Here is a 17,860-nt window from a genome sequence, read left to right on the forward strand (position 1 = left end):
CCTGGCCTCCTGTTAGTTGCCATGACTGCCTGGACCTCAGTCTCCTCATCAGTACTTAATGGGGGGGGGGGCAGGAGAGAGGACTTCCATGTACGCTGGCAGCTCAGACACTGCCTCCTGGGGGACCTGAGCTGTGAGCACCTGGGCGGAGTCCTCCCCTCCACCGAGGAGCCTGCAGGAGCACAGCGGGCCCCTGCGGGCTCTCAGGGGGTGGCGTCCCCTGTGCCAGCTGGCCTCGGACCCTGGACCCTAAAACTCCAGGGGACATGGGCCAGAGCCTCCCGCTTCCAGGAGGAAGGAGGAGGAGATGTTTCCTGACCCCCCACGGGCTGGCACCGGGCTGGGCCCTGGCCTTCCTCACACCGAGCCTCGGAGGGGCCACGTTTTCGTGCCTGTTTCACGGTGGGAGGAATGGCCTCGGGGAGATGCTCCAGGACCGGGACCCACACCGGAGTGGGCCTCCCTGTCCCCCTGAATCGTTCAGACTCTCAGAATTGGAGCTGGAAGAGCCCTGCAGAGCACCTTTTTCCTACCCTCCCCCCATGGTACAGCTGGGAAGACTGAGGCCCCGGCAGGTCACAGCACTGGGCCCCATCCCCCCTGCACCCCCCTCACCGGCGTCCTTGGCCCAGCGCAGGATGGAGGTGACCTCGTTGCCCTGAGTGGTGTTGCAGTGGGAGCGCTGGGTGGCGGCGCTCACGCCCACGGTGCCCTCGTTGGCCTTCACCCCGCACAGGTAGGCGGTGGCGGTGCCCGCGCTGTCGGGGACCTGAGCGTTGGTGTTGTATGTCTGCGGGCAGGGAGGGAGGTTGGAAGGTGGCCAGGCCCTGGCCCACCCCGCTGCCCGCCCACCCCCACTCACACCACGGGGCCTCAGGCCTCCCCTCATCCCCCAGAAGCCGGGAGATAGGCTGTCTCCCTCACAGAGAGGCCTCCCCCAGCCTTGGCCGAGCCCTGCTGCCCGCTGAGGTCCCCCCAGAGCCACAGCACCACCATGCTGCCTGCTCCCTGCCCCCACTCCCCCTGTCCTGGCAGCCAGGGCGGCAAAGGAGCAGGAAGGCCACTCTCCAACACGTGGAAGCGATTGGCAGAGGAGGGGGGCTGGGCCAGCTAGGCCTCTGAGCCTGGGACTGCAGGAGCCAGCAAGGAGGAGGGGAAGGCAGGTGATTCTGGAGAAGGGAAAGAGCAGGGGCGGGAGGCTCAGTTCTTGAATGGGGGTGGGGGGTGGGGGGAGGATCTAGAATGGGGACCCGGGGATGAGGCCTTCCCCTGCTTCAGAGTGTCGCAAGCATGTCAAACTCATTTATTACATGGGCATGCGGCCCGCTGGCTGCGAGTTTGACATGCTTGGTCTAGAGCTGTGGTCGGCAAACTGAGGCTCACGAGCCACATGCGTCTCTTTGGCCCCTTGAGTGTGGCTCTTCCACAAAATACTGCGGCTTGGGCGAGTCTATTTTGAAGAAGCGGCACTAGAAGAAGTTTAAATTAAAAAAATGTGGCTCTCCAAAGAAATTTCAGTCCTTGTGCTGTTGATATCTGGCTCTGTGGACCAATGAGTTTGCCGACCCCTGGTCTAGAGGATCTTTATCTCAGAGCACCACTGCCGACGATGACGACACCAGTAACAACAGCAGCCATCGAATTAACGTCCCAAGCCACCTTGGGAGAGAATGGATGCAACAGAACCACGTGGATGGGTAAATACGGCCGATTCCCTTTGTATCAAGTACAAACGCAGGGACAGCTAGTCTACGGGTGGGAGGGATGGGGGCTCAGGCTGTGACGGGCCTGCGGCCTCTGGTTGCTGTCAGTTCATCCACCCGGATGCCGGTTATACCGACACGGGCAGTTTGTAAAAACTCACGCTGTGCATGTGTGCACTTTTGTGCATGTTATTCTTCAATCGAGCTGCTCCCATTTCACAGAAGGGCCTCGGAGGCGCCAGGAGGGCGAGCACTTTGGCGCCCCCCCCTCCCCCCCCATCTCCTGCGAGCTGCCGGCGGAGGTGGGGCGGGCTCACCTTGGAGAGGGCCACGTGCGGGAACTTGTCCATCTCCAGCCGGGTCTCCTCCCCGGTGTTGTGGTGCAGCTGGCCCTTGAGGATGCGGGCGGCCGTCACCGTGGAGACGCCCATCCCTGCGGAGGGGAAAGAGGGCCTCAGCCTCGCCAGCCAGTCTTCTCGGGCACCCACAGCTCTCTAGTTTGGTGCCGACTCAGGCTGGGCACTGGGCACGGGAAAATGGCTCTGGGCACCCCTTTCCCAGACCCTCAGGTACAGCCTGGCCCCACCCTCTTAAAATGTTCCCAGGGCTCCAGCCTCTTCAGCACAGACCCCTCCACCTCTGCCTAGCCTGCGGCTCCCCACCCCCCGTGCCCTGTCCAGCCCCCCCTTGGCCCCAGGCCTCACCGTCTCCCAGGAACATGATGGTGTTCTTAGCCACGTTGGTGTTGAGCTTCTGAAGGCTCAGGGCATGTTTCAGGGTCTGCTGGGCTTGGTCTCGCCAGTACTTGGGGTCTTTCTCTTTCTCTGTACAGACAGCAAAGCAGCGTTATCTGGCAGGGGGCGGGCCTAGCTTCTCATCCCCAAGGGCAGGATGCCGGGATTGGGGCGGGAGCAGTAGATGCCCATCGGACAGTCATGGTGTGCTTGGCGAACCTGTTCCTGTCTAATCCTCCAAACAAGCCTGAGGGCCCTGGGTCTTCTCCCCACATCTCAGAATGGAGAAACAAAGGCTCAGAGACATCAAGTGGCCCAAGGCCACACAGCACTGGCAGACACGGGCAGAGCTGAGTTCCACGCCAAAGCCCAGGCTCTTTCCTCCCGCCCAGCAGAGCAACATTTCTGCCAAGGCAGCAAGTGGATTGGGCTGGTGCGAGATTAGGAAGGTAATGTTTAAGCCGTTCAAGAGAACAAACTACTTACAACCGGGGAGTCCCCAGGCGTCTCAGTCATCAATTATAAACTCTGCGTGGCTTACTGATTAAAGCGGTCTCAGCAGGAACCCGGCTTAGCGCTGGAAAGTGAAGCTTGTCTTTTGTGTAAAGACCTGCCTTTTGTTTAAGGAACCAAATGGAAATAGCTACGCACCACCTCACTCCAGTCAGGATAACTTAGCACCTTCTGAATCCCCAGTCTTGAGATGAAACGGAGCCAGGGATGCTCTCTTTTCTTCCTCTGTTTCTCTCTCCCTCTCTCTCCCTCGCCCAGGAGTCAATCCTCCAGGGCAGTGGTCGGCAAACTCATTCGTCCACAGAGCCAACTATCAACAGCACAACGGCTGACATTTCCTTTGCGAGCCGAAAACCGACTTCTGCGTATGGGCCACGAAGTGTCAATCGCACTGTCCGTGCGCGCCCACACGTGGTGTTTTGTGGGAGAGCCACACTCCGGGGCCAAAGAGCCGCATGTGGCTCGAGAGCCGCAGCTTGCCGACCCCTGCTCCGGTGGAGAGGACACAGCTGTGGTGTCTGACGAACCTCAATGCCCCCCCTTCCCCACGAGGCTGTGCCAGGTCCCGGCTGTGTAGACAGGTCACCTCCCCGAGCCTCAGTTTCCCCCCCCTCAAATGCGTGGTCTGTACCTTCCTCTCAGGGTCTTATGAGGAGTGGATTAGGCAATGACACACCTGAGGGCTCCCAGGAGAAAAAGGAAACCACCCCCCTTGCCCCGCAGGCCTGGACTCCCATGTTTTTCCAGAGGCCCAGCTCCTCATCCCCTGGGCATCGGGGCCTTCCCGTGCCTGCTGGGCTCCCCTCTGTACGTGGGCCCCTTAAATCAGCGCATCGGGGTACAGAAGCCTCCAGATAAGCTCTGTCTTCCAGTGCCTCCCGGTCACAGAAGGGAAGGCTGAGGCCGGGAGGAGTGAGGGAGTCTTGTCTAAGGCTGAGGACTCGCGCCTCACCCCTGGGCCCAGCTCAGGCCTGCAGGGCTTCCAGGCGAGTGCCAGGAGCCTCGCACACAGCAGCCCGGTGGGCAGCCACTGTGTTTCCTCCACGTTATAAAATGCCACAGGGGGCATGGAGATTAGAGCTGAGAGAGAAAAACAGGAAACCCACACATCGAGGGGCTGTGCCCCTGCCTCAGGTGGGGGAGGGGGCAGAAGGAAGCCACTCCTGGCCTCCAGCCTGGGGCCCACCCACACTTCACTCCCTCCCCCAAGAGGTCTCCCCTTATGGCGCCCACCCCAACCCCTTAGCCCACCACCTTCCCCTGGCAGCCCCCGGCATAGCCTCTCTCCTAAAGGTGTCTCCCGAAGCTCACTGACTTCAGACCCCGGGCAAAGGGGGTGACACAGCTCCCTACAGCAGAGCTGGGACCAAATGAGACAAAGTCAGGGATCCCACTGGCTCGGGAGATCCCCCACCCCCACCACAGTGCCCGGCGTTGGTCCGGGAGCTTCTCTGGCCATTTGGGTGCCACCCGGGTGGGGATGCACTCCTACCCTTCCTGGCCGCCCGCCGCCTGCCGTCCCGTCCCCCTCGCCCTGCGCCTGCTGCTCCCTCTGCTGCCAGTTTGCCCAGTTCTCACCGGAGCCATCCCAGGGCGTGCCCCTCAGTCCCGTTCAGTGGGCGCCCACGGACCTCATTGTCAGAGAACCAGTGAGGCCATGATGGCCAGGAGGCCATTGTTTCCACAGTCCATCGCTTCCTGGGCTCTAATCACCGTGCGGCACTGCGCTTGTCCAACAGCACGTGCTGTGCGGTTTTGTAAGTGTGACATTCAAAAGGCACACCTCGCCTGGTGGTGACAGGAATGTACCTGCGGGTAGTCCCCTCCTTCGGCGTGGGGGGTTGGGAGGGCAGGGACCTGGGTGTCCCGTCCCTGGAAGTGTTCTTCCTTGATCTGGGCGGGGCTTACATGATCTAAAACCATATCTACGACTAACTTGGTGTGACACCAAAGTTTTTTTTTAAAAAAAGAAAGAAAACACAGTGTACCACCCCTGCACACTCATCAGAGTGGCTAAAACGAAACAGATCACACAAAAAACTGAATTGCTGAATTTTTTTAAATTGCTGGATATTTGAAGGTTTTTCCTTTCATCACTTTTTCATTCTTTTTCCTTCTCATCCATCGGCTCACCTCTCACCAGCTGGGCGCTGAGAAAGCAGGGACTCGGTCTCGGGTCCCCAAAGGTACCCAGTGAAAAGAATCATGGGGGTCGCAGAGGGAGCTCGGGGTCTCACCCCAGCTCTGCACTGACTCGCTGGTGACCTGGGAAGGCCAGTCCTCCTCTGTACTCCAGTTTTCTGATCTGTTGAAATATCTTCTCCCGAATAGCCCCCCTCCCTGCTAGACACTCTGACTGTACCCTGTCCTTCCACAATAGCCTTGAGGAATTATCTCCACTGAGCGGATGGAGACATTAAGGCTCAGTGAGGCCGGTGGGGGGGTGCTTCCAGCCACATGGGGGATGGAGCCGAGGAAGCCTTCCCGCTCTAATCACAGATACGGAAATGCTGAAAACAACAACAACAAAACCCAACGCAAAACAAGTAAAAACAGTACATAGCTTTAAAAAGAAAGAAAAGAGGGAAGGGGTACACCCAGAAATTTAAAACCAAAGAAGTAAACAGGAGTAAATGCTAAGGACCCTGGGATATAAAACAAGATGCAGGTCTAGGTTGAAGCTGTTTTAAATGTTGTTGTTGTTGTTTTTTAATATATTTTATTGTTTTTTGTTGTTGTTTTTTACAGAGAGGAAGGGAGAGGAATAGAGAGTGAGAAATATCGGTCAGCTGCCTCCTGCACACCCCCAACCAGGGATGTGCCCACAACCAAGGTACACGCCCTTGACCAGAATCGAACCTGGAACCCTTCAGTCCGCAGACCAACAATTACAAACCACAAGGAAATGCACTCACTGCTCCGTGAACTAAGCAGACAAAAGCGACAGGAGACTGAGCATACCAAGCCTGGGAAGAGTTTATCGAATAACTTTTATTTCAGGTTACAGAGAGATGAGAGAAGAAAAACCTCAATTAAAGAACAAGAAAATATAAAGCAGGGCCCTAACCGGTTTGGCTCAGTGGTAGAGCATCCGCCTGCAGACTGAGGGGTCCCAGATTCAATTTCGCTCAAGGGCATGTACTTTGGTTGCAGGCACATCCCCAGTGGGGGGTGTGCAGGAGGCAGCTGATTGATGTTTCTCTCTCATCGATGTTTCTAACTCTCTATCCCTCTCCCTTCCTCTCTGTAAAAAAATCAATAAAAATATATTAAAAAAGAAAATATAAAGCAGGAAAGCGTGACTGATAACATGAGCATGTGGGATAGCCGAGCTGGGACTTCCCATTCTGAACGTTTGTTTCCTGCTCTTAAATACTTTGGGTGATATTGTGACCCTGAACACAGGCAATGCCCTCCTCCTACCCCACCTACACCAGGTCTTCCCGCCCTCCGTCCGGGCCCCCCAATCCTACCTGGCACTAAGGAGGTGGTAAGGCAGGTGCCAATGGCCAGCACCAAGAACGGTGAGATCATGGTGAGCTCCAAGGCCTGCTCTCTCTCTGGAGCCAGAGGTACAGTCCACGTGGGTGGGCTGGCAGTGGTCAGCCGTTAGCTGATGTTAGCTGATGCTCCGATCCTAAAAATGAAAAATACATAATTTTTTTTAAAAAAAAGGACACATGGGCCACAGCTCCAGAGTTCATAGGTTCATTCACTCAATTCCTTTGTTGGTTCATTCATTCCCCAAGTCTTTGTTGAGCACCACAGGCCAAACCTAGGGATGCCAGCCTAGGTGGTCTCTCCCTTGGGAAGCTCAGTCACGAGGCGGTAGAGTTATGAAGGAGTGCCATGCCACAAAGTGGTTCCCGCCCATTTCCCAAGCCAACTCGAACTGTCAGTCTGTCCATCGGAATCCACCAGCATTCGGGCACTCTGCGCCCTGCTCCTCAAATTGTAGCCTGAGTCAGAGCCTCCTTCGGGGTTTGTGAAGCTAGACTCTGCCCCCATCCCCATCCTGGACCAGAGATTCTGACCGCACTGCCAACAGGCTCCCAGGCGATGCCCCTGCTGTCGGCCCATGGGCCACCCCGTGAAAAGACTGTTCTAGACCATCAGTCTTCAGGCTCTTGATTACCTGTGACCCAAGAACATCAGAGACAAAAAAAAAAAGAGCCCCCTTCTCTTCCAGAGCTTGTCCTTTACGGTGAGAGATAAAAACCACAGACGTGACCGATAAGAAAAGACTGGCCGGGAAGGGTGGCCATTTCTGGATAGTAACGTTCCAGATGACTCCGATGATTTATTTTTTCTCTGAGTGTCCCAAGTTTCCTTCTGCACTGAGATGCTACCTTTATACTTTTTTGAAAATGTGAACAGATGCTCGGGGGGTTCCACATCCTTGCCAACACTTGGGCTTTTCTGCGCGCGCACACACAGGAAGGGTTTGGGGTGATTCTTTCCTTCCCCCTCCCCTCTCGCCTGAGAGCTCCGGCTTCCGACTGATGTAAAGATGTCATGTGCCAACCACGGGGTTCCGACAGCAAGGCAGAGCCCCCAGCAGCCCCTAGCGTGGTGGGTGAGCCCAGCGGGGAGAATGACTGCTTCCTACCCATGGAGCCAGGCACCTGCAGCGATGGCAATGGCATGAGGACCATCCTGGGGGCTTCCTGGCGTCAGCTTTAAACTATTTTGAATAACAGTTTGCTGCATCGATATTGTATATTAATTTAACAACATCTTTTATGATGCCAGGATTTACTCTAGAAATGTTTAGAAGCTACTGTAGAATAGAAATAATGATAAAGCACCAGAAACCCCGCCATTCAGTGCTGAGTGCCTGCTGTTAGAAGTTCCACGTCAGCTATTTCAGTTCCGCCCTCCCTTTCCCCACTGCCAAGATGGGTGTTTTAGGAGAGAGGAGGGGGCCGGGGTGGGGGTGGGGGAGCACAGGGTTGTGCAATTGGATCGGGTGTCTGGTGAACTAGGGGTGTTTCGTGGGATGGATGCCAATGGACCCTCACCTCTGGGCACTGGGGTGCAGCATGTACGGTTTTAAGGTTGACTCGACCTCACTTTTCCCGGAGGTAGAGTGCTTCTTACCAATCATAGAAGAGCAGGAGGCTAGGGTTACCCCTGGCGATGGAGGAAGCCAAGCTTCTGCAGCCCTGGCTGGCCTAGGCCTCTACTCCAGCCATGCAATGTTGTGCACCCCTGCTGTTTCCCATGTGGAAGAGACTATCAATGGGACCGCTTCAAAATGGAGTTGGAGCCGCCATCCCCGAGGGCCTGGTCTGCACGCCTTACTCCGCACACACATGTGGAACGTTAGCACTGGGCCAGGTAACCCCGGGTGGGGCCTGAGGCAGCGCTGTGGCGAAATAGCTGCTTGCAAAAAAACGACAGGAAAGTAGACACCATGTCTATCACGTCTGACTGAGAATTAATGGCACTCTTTACAATTACCATTACTCTGTCAGGTCAGCTGCACCTGCAGAGAAATTCCTTCCTTAGTTCCTATGACTCATAAAAATCCCTTCCTTCCACTCCTGTAAATATTCCCCCTCCCTTTCTCAGAAATCCTCCTTGCCGTCAACTCCTAATGCTTCCCAGTATTGCAATTCTTTTTTTTTTTTTAATAATAGGTTTTAATTGTTACTATTATTTTTAAAAAAACATTTTTATTGATTTCAGAGAGGAAGGGAGAGGGAGCGAGAGAAACATCAATGATGAGAGAGAATCGTTGATTGGCTGCATCCTGCACACCCTCTACTGGGGATCAAACCTTGGATCCTTCAGTCAGCAGTCTGACTCTGTTCACTGATCCATTCTTTTTGGATCGCAAACGCTTGTTGCCTCTCACCTTGACTTTTTGTTTTTAGGTGAACATTCTCAACCAAAGGAAGAGTCATTTTAATCTTGGTTTTGGTGGAAATCATCACAGTATTTCCTATCACTAGGGAATTAATTCAGAAAGGGTGGCGGTGGCACTACCTGTAGCATTAAAACCAGACGTCAAAACAGCGGTGCGAATGGAGCTCACACACAGGATGGGGTGAAGAGGGCAAAGAAGAAGATGCAGTTCCCTGTGGTCAAATGTAGGCCACACCCTCCCACAGAACACAGCCTCGTTCCCGAGGACACACACACACTCAAGGCCATGTTCACCCACTGGCATGAGGGCCTGGGGGAGCTGTGGGGAGCGGGGAGCAGGATCGAGGAGGGAAATGAATAAGCAGGAAGTGAGCTCATGACAGCCCCTCACACCCTGAGATGGGACTTAGCTCTCTCGCATTGAGGGTCCATGGCAAACAGTGGGGAAGGAAAGGAAAGTGAAGGGTAACCCAGGAGACGGAAGGCTCGTCCCGCCCCCACTGGTCGCACTCGCTCGTCTCTCTTCTCCGTTGGACTGACGGCTTTGTGACAGCACAGACCACGGGACTCATCTCTGAATTCCTGGCCCACACACAGCTCTGTGAATGCGGACTGAGTGGAAGACGCCAGGGTAACGGCTGGAGTGTTCTGGATGGGACATTGAGATGGGCTTGTCCTGGAAAGGGACAGGTGCCTTCTCCATGGCCTCCCTCTGCTTGCAAAGGAGAGGGGGTGGGAATCCAGGAAGCCAGTCTCCCCTGCTGGCTCCCCTTTCTCATCCTCGCCACCACCCCAACCTCCACCCCCACCCCCACTCAGACGCTCCAAGTCTGCGATCTGGCAGTCCTGGGTGACGGGCTCCGTGGGGCCCAGTCTGGGGCTGCGGGGGACCCGGCTGCCCACCACCCTCTGCCAATGCTCTGCCAGCTCAGAATGGAGCCTCCGAGTGTGCGCCAACCCCCTCACCCCCACTCCCAGCCGGTCCGTCTCTGCCAGGCTCCCAGCTACGTGCCCTGATTATTCATGACAAGCGTGCAGAAGTGCAGAAGCCCTGGTGGAGCCCAGAGCCCGAGGAGAAGGAGCAGCTACTTGGCAGGTCAGGGGCGGGAGCGAGGGGCTGGCCTTGGCCCGGAGTCAGCATCCTGGGGCAGAAGGCACGGGAGCTCCGGGAGGTGGGCGAAAAGCCAGCCCTGGGCTGGGTCTCGAAAGGCCCAGGACAAATGACAGAATAATGGAACCGATAAAAATCACTTCTGCTTCTCGGGCACCCTGTACCCGGCCTGTGCTGTGACCCGTGACCTCGCTTCATCTTCCCCAGTGTTGTTAGCCCCCGTCCCGCCATTTGAATTTAGGAAAGTGAGCCAAGCTTGTCCACGGCCAAGTGCCACTCAAACCCTGGCTGACGCAACTTCTCTGAGCCTCAGTTTCCCCACCACGGGGGGGTGGGGTGGGGGGAGAGGCTGGTGCCCGCCCTTCCCCTGCCCCACAAGAGCAAACGGAAGAGAGGAGTTCAGGCGGGAAGGCTGGCAGCGGAGCCGGGCCAGGCGAGCTCCCGTACCTGAGCGGCCTGGCCAGGCGGCAGGTGAAGAAGCACAGCAGGCCCAGGGCCAGCGCCAGCAGGAGGAGGCTGAGGACCCCTGTGAGGACCAGGTCCAGCGTGGGGGTCAGGAGGGCCATCTCGAGGTGAGGAGGGTCTCCAGCCCTCTACACGCCTGGCCACCCTCGCCTGGGACGCTCGCTAGCTGCCAAAGCCCTGGGTCGGTGGCCGGCCGGTGTGACCTGGCTTTGTCCCCAGGTTAATCTGGATGGATTAGCCCAGGAGGGATGAAACGGGAGGGGACTAGCCACAAAGTTCCCCTCCCCCAGCCCAATCCTGTCACACCGGCTGCTGGCTCACTCATTCTTCATTCCCACACGTTCACTGAGCACCTGCCGTCTGCCCAGCTCTGTCCTAGGCACTCAGGGCTCAGAGGGAAGAGGGCAGACACAGCCTCTGTCCTCTCGGACGGTCCTGACCGGCCAGGGTGGACAAGCACCTACTGTGCACCAACGCTGAGCTGGCACCTTGTGGGATTAAAACAACAGCAGGAAAGGGACCCTTGTCTGTACCGCCTGGGGACTGGGGTCCAGCGAGGGTCAGTCAGGTCCCTGCCAGGTGCCAGTCCAGAGCCAGGGGCTGTCCAAGAGGCAGGCTGCAGGTCACTGAGCAGCATGCCGCTGTCTGGAGGGGCCTGAAGGGCGTGTCACCCCCCGTTTTCATTCTCTCCTGGGTTCCCACAGCATCTCATGAAGTCGGGATGGTGAGGATGGTTCCCACTTTACAGACTCAGAAACAGAGGCGCGGAGAAGTGAAGCCGCTTGCCACAGGCAGAGCCTGGAAGGAAAGCCAGCACTCCCTGCCCCATTGGGCACCGCAGACCCCATGGTACAAGTCCCCGGGATGGGGGAGATGCTGCCACCCTGTCGGTGCCAAGGGAGGCCCTCTCTTCCCGGCCCCAGAAAGGCCACCAAAGTCCCCGTGGGAACAGGAAAACCAGTGACATGACTCTACCAAACCTTTGTCATCCTGGTGATAAAAGGCGGGGTGGGGCGATTAGCCTCGCTGGCACAGGAGGGCACTGGGGAGGAACAGTGGAGTCATGCGGTCAGGTAGCCTAGCCAGCAGCTGAGGTCCAGGCCCGGCTCCATGACTTCCCGGCTGCGGGATGCCAGGGGGTCCCTGCACTTCTGAGCACCCCTCTCCCGCTGAGGAAAGCACCTACGGTGTGGTGAGCTCGGTGAGACATCGCTGAGCTTGGTGTAATCCTCACCAACCGCCTGAAGAGAGAAGCCAGGTACGGCTGTCCCTCTTCTCAGGGGATCGAATGGAGTGAAGGTAACCCAGGGCCACAGAGGTGGAAGGCACTGAGCAGACCCCTGCACAGGGACCCCTGAGGAGTCACCCCTGCACAGGGACCCCTGAGGAGTCACCCCTGCACAGGGACCCCTGAGGAGTCACCCCTGCCACAAGCTCCCTCCACCACAGGCACACTCCCCTTTCCTCCCTCCCCCTCCACTCTGCTCCCAGGCCTGCACCCCCTAGAAAGCTGCACCCCCGCCAGCCCAATAACTCCATGTGAGACCCAGGGAGGGTCACCTCGTGCTTCCAGAGCGCATAGGTGGGGTCAGAGGGAGCCCTGGCCCAGAGGTCACGATCCTGGAATGTCTGAGCTGGGGAGGGTCCTCAGAGCAGCTGTCCCCTAATGTACCAGAGCACAAAAACCGCTTGGTGTGATTGGGGACACACTCTGTTACCGGGGAGAGACTGGGAAGTGCACGAGGGAATGTCCCGGGGCGATGGCAGCGTCTTTAGACCTGGGAGGCCGTCACAGGCCCGTATGCTGCCGGTAAAAGCTCATCCAGAGCTTAAGAACCCCATGGGCTGCCTCTCTGGGTGTCGTGAGAATCTGGTAAGAACTGAGAAGGGAGTGCTGGGGAGGAGGAAAAGGTTTAGTTGAATGGAGTGACTGTACTCACACGTAAGAAGAGAAATTAAAGAGACATGACTCCCTAAATAAATTCCTGTTCCTCCCCCGACCCCATGCCTACTCACTCGGCATCTCACAGGCAGACGGTGCCTTAGAGATTCTCCCATTGGCCGGATGGTTAGACTGAGGCTCCCAGGAAAGGAAAGAAAGACTTACCCGGCCTCCCAGCTCCCAATCCGGACAGATGCACACAGGGAACAGTCAGGACCAGCCCCGAGCCAAACGGGAGCCAGTCTCGGGGCTGTCGGCCGGGCCTTCTCGGCTCTGGCAAGGAGCTGTGGCTGCGAAGCACTGAATGTCCTCTGTGCTCTCAGAGGGGGCGGAGGGAGGAGGAAAGCGGGGAATGGAATAGGGGTCGGTGGCTCCTGCAAGGCCGAATCGGGCTGCCGTAGCTGCCCCGGAGAGGGAGAGCGTGCGGCTGAAGACGGGCCCAGGAACGCTAAGCTCAGGGTCAGGGACAGGAGACATGCCCCAGGCTCAGCCAAGCCCAGTGTCTCTGGCAAGCCTGGTTGGCCGGCACTCGGTTCATTCACTGTCGGGATTATTTATGGCTGCCAGGAGGCAGCCTCTGAGTGCAGGGCCCAGAGGGAATGCGTGGTGGTCAGCGGGGCTGCAGGTCAGACCCGAGGAGGGACTTCCCCCGGGGGCAGGGGGCCAGGTGCTGGGCACGGAGCACAGCGCAGGCCTCTGTGCTGACAGCCGGTCAGCAGCACACACAGGGGGAGTGTCCAGGGTGGCGCGGTGGTGGCCGGCCTGCTTCCAGGCCGTTTTGCCATAAAGGCTCTGATGCGGTGCCAGCTGTCCCGCGTGCACCTCCAGCCTCTGCACACGGCGTTCCTGGTCTGGAATGTTCCTCGCCGTTCACCCGATGAGGTCCTCCCACCACCGTTTCACCTCGACCTCAGCTCTGTGGAACTGCCCCACCCCAGCCCAGCCCAGCCCAGCCCAGCCCGACAGCAATGATAGCTCCTCCCAGGCGCCCAGAACCCCAGGAGGCTCCCAGCACCGGTTTGGATTGATCAGACTCCGCGTGGCCTCCTCCCCTCGGTGTGAGCTCCTAGAGAGCAGGGATCTGGCTCTGAGGATGGTGGCCGCCCCAGGCAGGCGGAGCCTGGCACCCGGCCCCCTGGGTGGGGGTGTCCGTAGGTGGGGGGAAGGGTGGCGGGATCCATGGTAACTGGTTGCAGAGGCCACTCAGCGGCAGTGAGAACGAGCTCTGGAGCCAGGGCTCCAGGTTCGGGTCCTGCCTCCGCCCGTCTCAAGCTGGGGAGGGAGTTCAGGGCCAGTGACCCCTCGCCTCTGTGCCTCAGGCGTCCCACCTGCAAAGCGGGAGAGCAGCAGACGCCAGGGGGTGCTGGAGGGATTCTGCGAGTGCACACGTGGGAAGGCTCAAAGCAGAGCCCAGGTCAGGGTCAGTGTTCAGTGAAGGTTTGCCAGCGGCTAAGGTCACGAGGCGGGGAGGATGGGCTGGAGGGCAGGTGGGCAGACGAGGGGTTGTAGCTGAGAACAGGCAGACCCTTCTCTGCCCACCCGGCCAGGTGGCCATGTGCCTCACGTGGGAGGCCCAAAGGGTCTCTCTAGATCTACGATTCTAGGGATCTAAGGCTCACCCGCTTGCTGGGCACCTCCACTGGGTGGGCTGTCTGACTAAGGGGTAGAGGTCCCAGCTCTTACAGTCAAAGGGGTCTGTCTGTCTTTCCTGAGAGAACCAGACCTGTATGTCCGTCTCCGTGTCTCTCTCTCTCTCTCTCTCTCTCTCTCTCTCTCTCACACACACACACACACACACGCACAAACACAGATTTGTGTGGGAGGAAATAATCCACCAGGCAGCCTGATGCTTTCTTTTCCTCTTGACGGACAGACAGAGAGAACACCCAGGGTCAGCCTGGAAGGTTCCATGGAGCGGGTGGGAAGACAGCGAGATGGGCAGATGGAGAGGAACAGAGAGAGGGACCGCTCCCGACAGGAGGACCCACATGCGCAAAGGCGAGGAGGCGGCAATGCAGGATTGAGGACAGGGAGAAAGACAGGAGCCAAGAGTTAGTGACAGAGAGGCAGCCCAGACTGACCACAAAGGACTTTGCTCCCTGAGCTCAGCCTGGTGGAGGGCAGCCCCTTTGCAAACCTGTCTTGTGGACGCACCTCGTCGCCAGCCCATTTCACAGGTGGGGATGTTGACGCTCAGATCTCTGCCCCTTGCCCAAGGCCAGAGCTGGAACCAGAAGCTCCAGGGGTCTGGATTCTGGAGTCAAAGATTTTTTTCTGGAGCTCCCTGAGGTGCCTGACCCTGAAGGCAGAGGACTGGGAGGACTGGGCCTGTCAAAATTCAACTGGTGGGAGGAGAGCTGGCAGCCGGGAGGCGGGGTGTGGAGGGGAGGGCCGGGCCCAGGGACTGGGCTCCTCGGCCTGCGTGGCTGGAGCGCCCACACAGAGCAAGGTCAGGGACGCTGCTCTCGGACACACAGGCTCCCACCATCCCACGGAGAGGCCGTGCTCTGCTCCAGGCCGCCTGGCTCCGAGCCTGGCCCGGAAGCTGGGTGGGGTGGGGGTGGGGCGTGCACTGCGTTTCTCTGAGATGTTGGCCACCTCTCCCGCCCTGGCACTCCATGCTCCTCGGTGCGAGATGTGGCTCTCCCGTCCCCGTTCCCACAATCCACACTAAGTGAGGTCCAGAGAGGGTCCGTGACCTCCCCAGGGTCACACAGCACCTCCTGGCAGGATAGGTCTCCCACTAACCAGCTAAGAATTTGGGGAGCGTTTGCCGGAAGTACAAGGTCATCTGCAAGGCAACATGGATGCTGGTGTCTTGGAATTCTAGGCATTAATGATGTGTGTCAACGGAAGAGAACATTTCAGACTATTTTAGAAAAACCCTCCTTTTACTTACTCTGTCATTGTATTCTTAAGAATAGCGAACCTTTTCATAGCTCTTACTGTGTGCCGGCATTGTTCTAAACACCATGCCTATATTAACCCACTTGATCCCACCAACAACCCATGAACTACTAGGCAATATTGTCTCTGGCTTTTTTCGTTTGTTTTTTTCTTTTAAAAAAAAATATTTTATTGATTTTTTTACAGAGAGGAAGGGAGAGGGATAGGAAATTAGAAACATCGATGATGAGAGAGAACTATCGACCAGCTGCCTCTTGCACACCCTCCACTGGGGCTGTGCCCGCCACCAAGGTACATGCCCTTGACCGGAATCGAACCTGGGACCTTCCAGTCCACAGGCCGACGCTCTATCCACTGAGCCAAACCAGTTTTGGCGTCCCTGGCTTTTTAAAAAAGAGGCGCAGAGAGGTTAAGTAGCTTGCCCAAGGTGACAGGGCCAGTGAGTAACTACCGCTGGCCCAGTGAGTAAGTAAGCCAGAATCCGGCGGTACCTGAGGATGTTCCTGTCTCCCAGAGGAGAGGGTCACCTCCTAAAGCCGCAAGCCAGACCCGAAAGGAAGCGCACTGGTCTCGCCGTCACGTGTGTGTGTGTGTGTGTGTGTGTGTGTGTGTGTACGCAGAGGAATGGACTTCCTGCAGCTGCTATTTGATTCACACTCACTGCCCTCTTCCCAGGTGGCACTTCATTGTGTGTGCACCACAGCCCCCGGAGGGAGGACTTCCCCGTGTCCCTACTTTATTTCATTTATTTTTATTGATTTTAGAGAGGAAATCGGAGAGCTAGAAACATCAACGATGAGAGAAAGAAAGCCACTGATCGGCTGCCTCCTGCACGCCCCCTACCGGGGATCGAGCCCTCAACTGGGCATGTATGTACCCTTGACGGGAATCGAACCGTCAGCCCACGGGCTGATGCTCTATCCACTGAGCCACACCGGCTGGGGCTATCTCTATTTTACAGAAGATGAGGTGACTTGCCAGAGGCCACATCTAAGACTGACCGAGCCCAGGTCCCCGAGCGGTGCACCACCCTATGGGATCCTGGGCACACTCCTCCCCGATGACCCCTTCAGCTGGGCTTTGCGCGGGACACTGGACCACCATGGCTCTCCCCGCTTCTGGCCCCCAGTGCCCACACACCCTCGCAGCCCTTCCGGAGGAGAGGAAGCCTCCGTCCCACAGATGGCCCCACACGGCCCTGGAAGAGGAGGCTGAGGTGCTCTGGGCTGCGGGGAAACGGCCGTGAACTTGTAGCTTGCTGGGTGGTGTGTGCCGGGGGCCTGTCCATGCTCTGCTCATGTCAGCACAGGGCGTGCACTGATGTCCGCAGAGACAGTGCTGCTGCAGCCGGGCCCGCGGTTAACGACCTCCTCCCATCCCCAGAGAAGCTTCCAGAGGGCCGAGGCTCCCGGCGGCTGTGCTGCTGGCCTCCTCCGAGGCCCTGGGAGGGAGCAGGGCAGGGGCTGCTCCCCGGACAAGGAGCCGAGGGCGCACAGCTTGGCAGAGTCCCCCTTGCTTCCTGGCTTCTTCCCCTTTCCGGGCCTCAGTTTCCCCTTAGGGCCGGTGGGGACGATCCCAGGGCATGCCTGTCCCTGTACTACTGCGAGAAGGAGGGTTTCGTAATAAACAGTGAGCTGAAGGCCAGGGATCTGGCACGTTTGGAACGTTCAGTAAACGTCAGCCAGTTGTAATAGCGATAACAAGTGAGCCAGGCACGGGTCTAAATTAATGTGGTCAGACGTCCTGCTTTTGGCGGGACGGTCCCGATTTTTAACAATTCGTCTTTCCAAAAATCGGGACTGTTTTTAAAACGCCACGGGACTCAGGACAAATTGTTAAAAATCGGGACTAAGGTCTGGTCACCTTGGTCTAAATGCTTTACCTCCTCGCAACGACACTCTGCGGTAGGTGCTATCGCTGCTCCCAGAGGCGCCAAGTACCGTGGCCACGGACACAGCGGCGGGCAGGACACTGACGAGGCGAGGGAGAAACTCTTAACGGAGCACCGACCACGTGCCTGGAGCTTTTTGTTCGGCTTCCCAAGCTCAGGGTCAGGGAGAAAGAGGAAGCTCAGACAGGGGGTGGGAGGGCCAGGGTCACACAGCAGCCACGTGGGAGAGCTGGGATCTGGCCAGGCCTGTCCGGCTCCGCATGCAGTGTGCTTGCCACCCACATCCCAGTCACAGGCCAACTTCCGTCTCGGCTGGAAGACCTGATGTCTCGGCCACCCCAGATACAGAAGGCCGGTGTCAGCGTGGCAGGTGACCTCACTCCGAGAGTGAGAGAGAGAGAGAGAGAGAGAGAGAGAGAGAGAGAGGGGGGGGGGAGAGTGTGAGAGAGAGAGGAGAGAGAGAGGTGACTGCTGCCGACTTCCAGTGGATGTGCCCACACTGTCTCATGACCGCCCTCGCCGGGCTCTTCCTGGGCCATCACATGACCGCAGCCTCCCTGGGAACTTTCCTGTCTGGACACAGCGCTCCTTCCATGAAGGCAGGGCCTCTGCCACATCGGTCCCCGCCTCCCAGGACAGCCGCTCTGGGATTCTAACTGCACAGCGAGGCTGAATGCTCAAGGGCTGTGTCCTCACCTGCAAATCCGGGGTAATTAATGCCAT

The 17,860-nt window shown here is 57.8% G+C and overlaps 1 protein-coding gene across 1 annotated transcript in view; it reads right to left on the bottom strand.

Annotated features, from left to right (window-relative positions):
- Positions 1-17,860, bottom strand: part of ALPL (alkaline phosphatase, biomineralization associated) — a 52,863-nt gene that overhangs the window by 12,111 nt on the left and 22,892 nt on the right. Inside the window, exons 2-5 of the mRNA XM_036446679.2 lie at positions 6,424-6,587; positions 2,408-2,527; positions 2,021-2,136; positions 616-790 (exon numbers count right to left, since the gene is read on the bottom strand). Coding sequence (XP_036302572.1) covers positions 616-790; positions 2,021-2,136; positions 2,408-2,527; positions 6,424-6,484 — 472 coding nt within the window. The 5' untranslated portion in view covers positions 6,485-6,587. The remainder of the gene's footprint in view (positions 1-615; positions 791-2,020; positions 2,137-2,407; positions 2,528-6,423; positions 6,588-17,860) is intronic.

This window comes from Pipistrellus kuhlii, unplaced genomic scaffold (assembly GCF_014108245.1).
Source record: "Pipistrellus kuhlii isolate mPipKuh1 unplaced genomic scaffold, mPipKuh1.p scaffold_m20_p_2, whole genome shotgun sequence".
In the NCBI taxonomy this organism is placed as follows: domain Eukaryota; kingdom Metazoa; phylum Chordata; class Mammalia; order Chiroptera; family Vespertilionidae; genus Pipistrellus; species Pipistrellus kuhlii.